Here is a 6,000-nt window from a genome sequence, read left to right as displayed (position 1 = left end):
TTTTTTTTTTTTTTTTTTTTGAGGAATGTATACTTAGTATGGATGTTTTATGGTAGAAAGACTGTTTTATATTTTTACATTTCTTCTCTGTTTTGAACATAACTGGAAATATATGCAATGATGTTAAATGATAATTATAGCTAATTTTTTTTGAGTTATTGCTTTGTGCCAGGCAATGTGCTTGCAATATATTATATTATTTAATCCTCATAATACACTGTAACATTGGTATTATGGTAAACCACGTTTTATGTAAAATGGAACTAAACCCAAAAAGGTTAAAAAATAAACCAGTTATATATTTAGTAACAGATAAAGATAATTTCTGAGGAAGTATCTGCCACTTGCCTATCAATGTCTTTTCAGATAAATAAATAGAACACAGTGAAAATTCAGTGTTTGCAAGCCAGAATTAATAGTGTATTTTCTTTGTTGTTTATAGAAGTACCTATTAAAGAGACTTAATTTAATATGGAATATTTATTCAACTATAATTCGTGAAAATGTGTTGGCATTACAAGATGACTACTTAGCTCTGTAAGTATGTTTTCAGAAGTGATAATTGAATAAAACGCATTCATATTAATAGGCTTCCAGAAGTAATAAAATAAAACCTTCATACCTATTATTCATTGAGATATTTTATATGCTATTATTATTTGAGAACAATAGCTCAGAGGTTGGTGGGCTACATGTATTCTAACAGAAAATAGTCGTTTTAGATCTTAATTTACCTGCAAAGCATGTGCATGTACACATAGGAACTTACAGCTCTATGTTCTCAAAGCCTAGACTACTGATTGAAATTATAAATGTTTCCTACCATTAGTGAAGGTGTGCTAAGCAAAACTAGCCTATACCAGTGAGTTGAAGGGCATGGGGAAGCCACAGGGGAAAAGGTCCCCTCTGTATATTATTGTTAACATAAATTCAGTCATTATGCAGATAAGATGAGGTAGGTGGACAGTGATATAGATCAGTCACTGTGTGTGAGCACAGGTTAGTATCACAAATGACTTTTATATTACCAGTTTGGTGAGGAGAGTAAGCACATTGTCATGGTGGTCTAGGAAGGAGGCAAGAGACAAAATGGGGTGGTAGTATTTCCGTCTTCCTTGTGTCCTAAGTTTTGTGCATAGGATGGTCTCTAGATTTAGGGAGGGACTCTGTAGCCAGTAACAGGATAGGGATTATACCTACAACTTCTGGCCAACATCAAGTTCAAATCAATTAGACCAAGCAAGAAATACAAAATATACAAAGTATGATTATTCTGACTCAATAGTACTATTCTGGGAGGGTAGAAATTTTAGTGCTAAGGGATGTGACTGGAAGGACATAAAATGTAATGGATGAGTAGGTGGACAATGGTAAGGAATAGCTGGGATCGAGAGTGGCTAGGCAATTTGTATGAATGAATGGGAAGGCAAAAGTGTGCTCAATCAGGCAGCATATTTGTTAACCAGACATATCCTTGGCTCTCCTAAATTGGACTGAACCAGCCTACTCTTTATAGCATCCCAGGGACAGTTCTCTTCAGAGCAGCTCTAGGGAGTTCGACTGCACTTCCACAGAACTCCAGCTTGTTGTTACCAGCTTTAGATTAGGATGGGTGAGGAGAGGGAGTGAGTAGAGTACGTAAATGAATACCTAGAACTGTCTCTCAGAGGACCTCCACCCTTACACATTCCTCTTCAGCTTATCAGAAGGTCAGGCCAGGCTGGGTTGAAACTGGAAGATGGAGTAACAGAGATTTGGCGCTTGCATTTTCTGGAAACCTATGGCCAATTTGGGTTTCTTTACCCTGACCCCAAACTGTAGTAGGGACCACAAGGCATCACTTACCTGGATTTATTATTGGTCTTCACTCTATTCTTTTGAACTTATTTTGTTTTAAAGTACAGTGTATACCCCTGCTCAGCTGTAAAAACAAACCAAACCAACCAAATACCTTTATTCTTCTTCTGAACATGTATATAACAGCCAGGAGGAGTAGAAGAAACACACTAAAGCAAGAGAAAGCAAATTGTAGAAGGGGAGAAATGAACTCTTCCCTTTCCCTTTCTTGTATAGAGAAAGAACTTTATTTTAAAGTCTATTAGATCAGATACTCTAAAATCATTTTTTATCCATAAGGCAATTCTAGTAAAAGAGAGGAAAAATAAATTGACAACAGCTGTGGAGTGTGTGTACACCCATGTGTGTTTGAGGGAGATGAAGGATGGCAGTAATTTGTTTCTCACTTTCAAAAAATACTGGTCTTAGGAGCTTTTTTTGGTGCCTAGGAGCCTCTCAGTAAATATTTCTCTGAATCTTAAATATCTCTGTCATCCACAAAAGCAATTTTTTTAAACAAACCCAATGTCATTGAAAGGATATTTAAAAATACCCATCTTTTTATGAAACACACATTTTTGGAAGCAGAGAAAATGAAGGTGGTAATGCAAAATAAACTGTTTTTCTTTGACTTTTTCTTCAAGAATATCACTGGGAAAACTTTTTGGAACTGCGTGTTGGTTGGGCCTTGAAGACTGCCTTCAGCTGTCAAAAGAACTCTTCACTAAATGGGTGGACCATCCAGAAAATGAGTAAGAGTAATATTGTAATTCCTCTTGTTTTTGTCCTATTTAAGCACCAGCAATTTCCCTTTTTGATGTACTCACTGTGGGAATGAGTGTTTTGCTTTCACTTGGTTAGGCGCTCTCTCCTACTATTCTTTTCAAATACCTTTTTAAAAAACCCAGTGTTTAATGTGGGTCTGTGTATAACAATAGACTAGAATTTATACAATGAATTGTCACCTAGGACCTTTCACTGCCAATGCATTCTTCCAATAAGCACTTATTTGGAGCTGTCTCTGCTTGATTTGAGTCTTAACAGGTTGTTCTTTATGATTGTTTGTGATTGTTATATCTATGAGTGCAGCAGAGCACCTCCCTCTCCATCTCTCTCTTAGTTTGTTGCCTCACTGAGCGCTGAGACTCTCATTTTGGTTTTATTACCTTTAATATACCACCTCAGATGGACTCTTAGGAAATGTGATAATGAGATATGAGATACAAGACCAACTTGTATTATCAATATACTCTATACTATTCTAATTTCCTTCTTTCTTAAAGCCCCTTAGTTTGGAATTGATGATCTCTTCTCATGGAATTAATGCTAATGACAGTTCTGACAATTGCCTCTCTAGATTCCTACTTTTGACCTTTATATCTGTGACTACAAATATTTTTTCTAGATTCATACTCTAAAATTTGATAACCTGGGGAAACAAAACTACTATGAAAAATATCATTTTATGTTATATTTTACAGAATACCTTATCCAATTAAAGATGTGGTTTTATGTTATGGCATTGCCTTGGGAAGTGATAAAGAGTGGGACATCTTGTTAAATACTTACACTAATACAACAAAGGAAGAAGAAAAGATTCAACTTGCTTATGCAATGAGCTGCAGCAAAGAGCCATGGATACTTAACAGGTGATTATGCTCAACTTACCTTGAAATTTCCTGGTAATGGAAAAAAATAGAAATGTGCTAATGTAAATATTAAAACGATGCATATTTGTGCTGCACGATCTTAGAACCATGCGATTTTGATTTCGTTTATTTAAATTAACTCTTTAGGTTGGATGTTTAACATGTATTTTTTGCAAATGCACTTTTGCAGATTTATGGAGTATGCCATCAGCACATCTCCATTCACTTCTAATGAAACAAATGTAATTGAGATTGTGGCAGCATCTGAAGTTGGCCGGTATGTCGCAAAAGACTTCTTAGTCGACAACTGGCAAGCTGTGAGTAAAAGGTAAGAAGGAGAGTGAGACCTTTCTTTCATTTAGGTCACTGGTTTGGTGCTGGAAGCTCAGCTGTAGTCTAGCTAGGTCACAAAAGTCCTTTGCATTGACTAGAAAAGTGATCATTTTTCCTTCGTTTAGTCTCACTACAAACTGCCTGTGTTATGGAAGAGCAATGCATGAACTTTTAACTATGGCTTGAATATTTTTATCTTTTAGTTGACAACATGCCATACTCATAAAATAGATGCCTATGCTACTTCTGATAAATTTGCCTTAGTTCACTTTTCTTGCACATTCTGCACAAAAAGTGTTTCAGACTCAAATTGATTTGCTGTCTACATCTTATGCATTTGTTTTTAGGGCTTAGTTTATAGTCAGCAGTTTTGCTCAATTTTGCTAATACTTTTGTTTGAATAGACAGTAACATTATTTATGGATTGTAAGGAGGAAATAAAAGTTCAACTTAATAATTAAAATTTTATTTATAGTCAAAATGGCACAGGAACATTTACTTAGTTCTTTGTACATCTGAATATTTAATTATCACTAATTAAACAGATATATTTGACATGATAATATGTATGTCACTAGTCCTAATGTAATGATGAAGGTAGTATAAAATTATAAGTAAAAATGCTTATGCCAGATGAAATTTTATATTAATGATATGGAAAGTATCTATACTGAATTTGTTAAAATGTGACTGATCACTAACAAGTTAGCAATTAGTTTTTCTCACGCATATTCCACTGGATGCTATTCATGAAGATGGGGATGATAAGCCTTCTGGGACAGACGGAGACAATAGCTCCATCAGTTTTGAAACTGTTTTAACCCTCACTTTTGCAGACTCACAGTGCATTTTAGCATTATAAAGTATCCAAGAAGCCCTGCAGAAGGAAACTTAGAGTTTTCCATACAGTTTGACTACACAACATCTTCTAGGTGTAGTTCTTCCAAACTCCAGCTTGGGATATGCTGATGTAAACAAAACGTCATTTTGCCAGTAGACCAGTTGTTCCAGAAGAAAGACAGATGGGAGAAACAAAATTTTCCAACCCTCTCATTTGGTTCTGAAACTTAAAAAAACCCATTAGTTAACATTTAGGCCTTGTTTTCTTCTTCTATAGAATAATAGATGTATTTGATAAATGTAAGATTCTTTCTAGTAATAAAAAGTTTTAGTTTTTCTACATCAAGATGCAGTTCAAATTGTTATTGGAGATGTAAAGGGATTAGGACTTAGTATCTGATAAATGCTGTAGAGGAGAGATGACAAGGGCTTTTGGGGATTTAAGGGGAAGAAAGGGATGTGCATGTGATTTGAACAAGCATAGTTGCAAATCTCCTCCTTCTTCCTGGAGGACAGAACATCAGGAAATGCCTGGAGGCAGAGCTGGGAGGCCAACTTGGGACTAGTCACAGTAACTGGCAGGAGCTTAGTGCACTGGAGAGGAGATGGGGTGGGAAGGTAAGTTGAGGGTCAGAGAGAAGGATGGGTGATAACAGGCCCTGAATATCATGTGAAGGAGTTTTATTTTGTGTGCTCTTCATTGGTGATGTCCTGTTTCTAACTGGTGTCGTATGTGAAACACACACACAGGCTGTCCTGATTATGACAGTGTGTTAACACTATTGGGGGTCAGTTCTAGAACTGGGGGATGGAGATAGACTTAACTAGAGCAGTATAGCAAAGTGGTGGTTTCTTCCTCTAAGAACTATGGAAAGTGTCTCTTCATTACTGTCCTTTGTCCTTTTATTTATTGTGCTTTAGTTTTTCATGTATCCACTAGAGACATGGTATGTCAAAGAGTTAAGGCAATAGAATCTAGAATCAGATCAATCATAGGATAAGGAGAGTGCTAAATATGTAACCTTAAACAAGATTTTTAACCTAAGCTTCAGCTTTCTCATTCATAAAATGAGGATAATAATGAATAGGCTTTAAGATAATTTAATAATGTGCTATTTAAGGTGATTGGTACACAATAAATGTTTAATGTTCATTATTATTATCTTAGTGAGATAATATGATGTATGTGCTTTATTACAAGTCCCTATATCCTTCACTTTATTTCTTTTTCTCAATATTATCAATTTCTATTTTTATGTTATTGATAACATCCCTCAGCAGTATTAGAGTCTCATGTTTAGAATGAAAAACACACATTGATGTTGTTCTTTAAAATAATATG

At 35.3% G+C, this 6,000-nt stretch overlaps 1 protein-coding gene across 1 annotated transcript in view; it reads left to right on the top strand.

The window, feature by feature from the left end:
* The window catches only part of LVRN (laeverin), an 84,921-nt gene that overhangs the window by 68,994 nt on the left and 9,927 nt on the right, over positions 1–6,000 (top strand). Inside the window, exons 15-18 of the mRNA XM_011972865.1 lie at positions 443–537; positions 2,481–2,588; positions 3,318–3,485; positions 3,676–3,813. Coding sequence (XP_011828255.1) covers positions 443–537; positions 2,481–2,588; positions 3,318–3,485; positions 3,676–3,813 — 509 coding nt within the window. The remainder of the gene's footprint in view (positions 1–442; positions 538–2,480; positions 2,589–3,317; positions 3,486–3,675; positions 3,814–6,000) is intronic.

Source organism: Mandrillus leucophaeus, unplaced genomic scaffold (genome assembly GCF_000951045.1).
Source record: "Mandrillus leucophaeus isolate KB7577 unplaced genomic scaffold, Mleu.le_1.0 Scaffold131, whole genome shotgun sequence".
Lineage (NCBI taxonomy): Eukaryota > Metazoa > Chordata > Mammalia > Primates > Cercopithecidae > Mandrillus > Mandrillus leucophaeus.
Note: the sequence above shows the minus strand (reverse complement) of the source record. Positions and strands in the feature narration are given on the sequence as shown.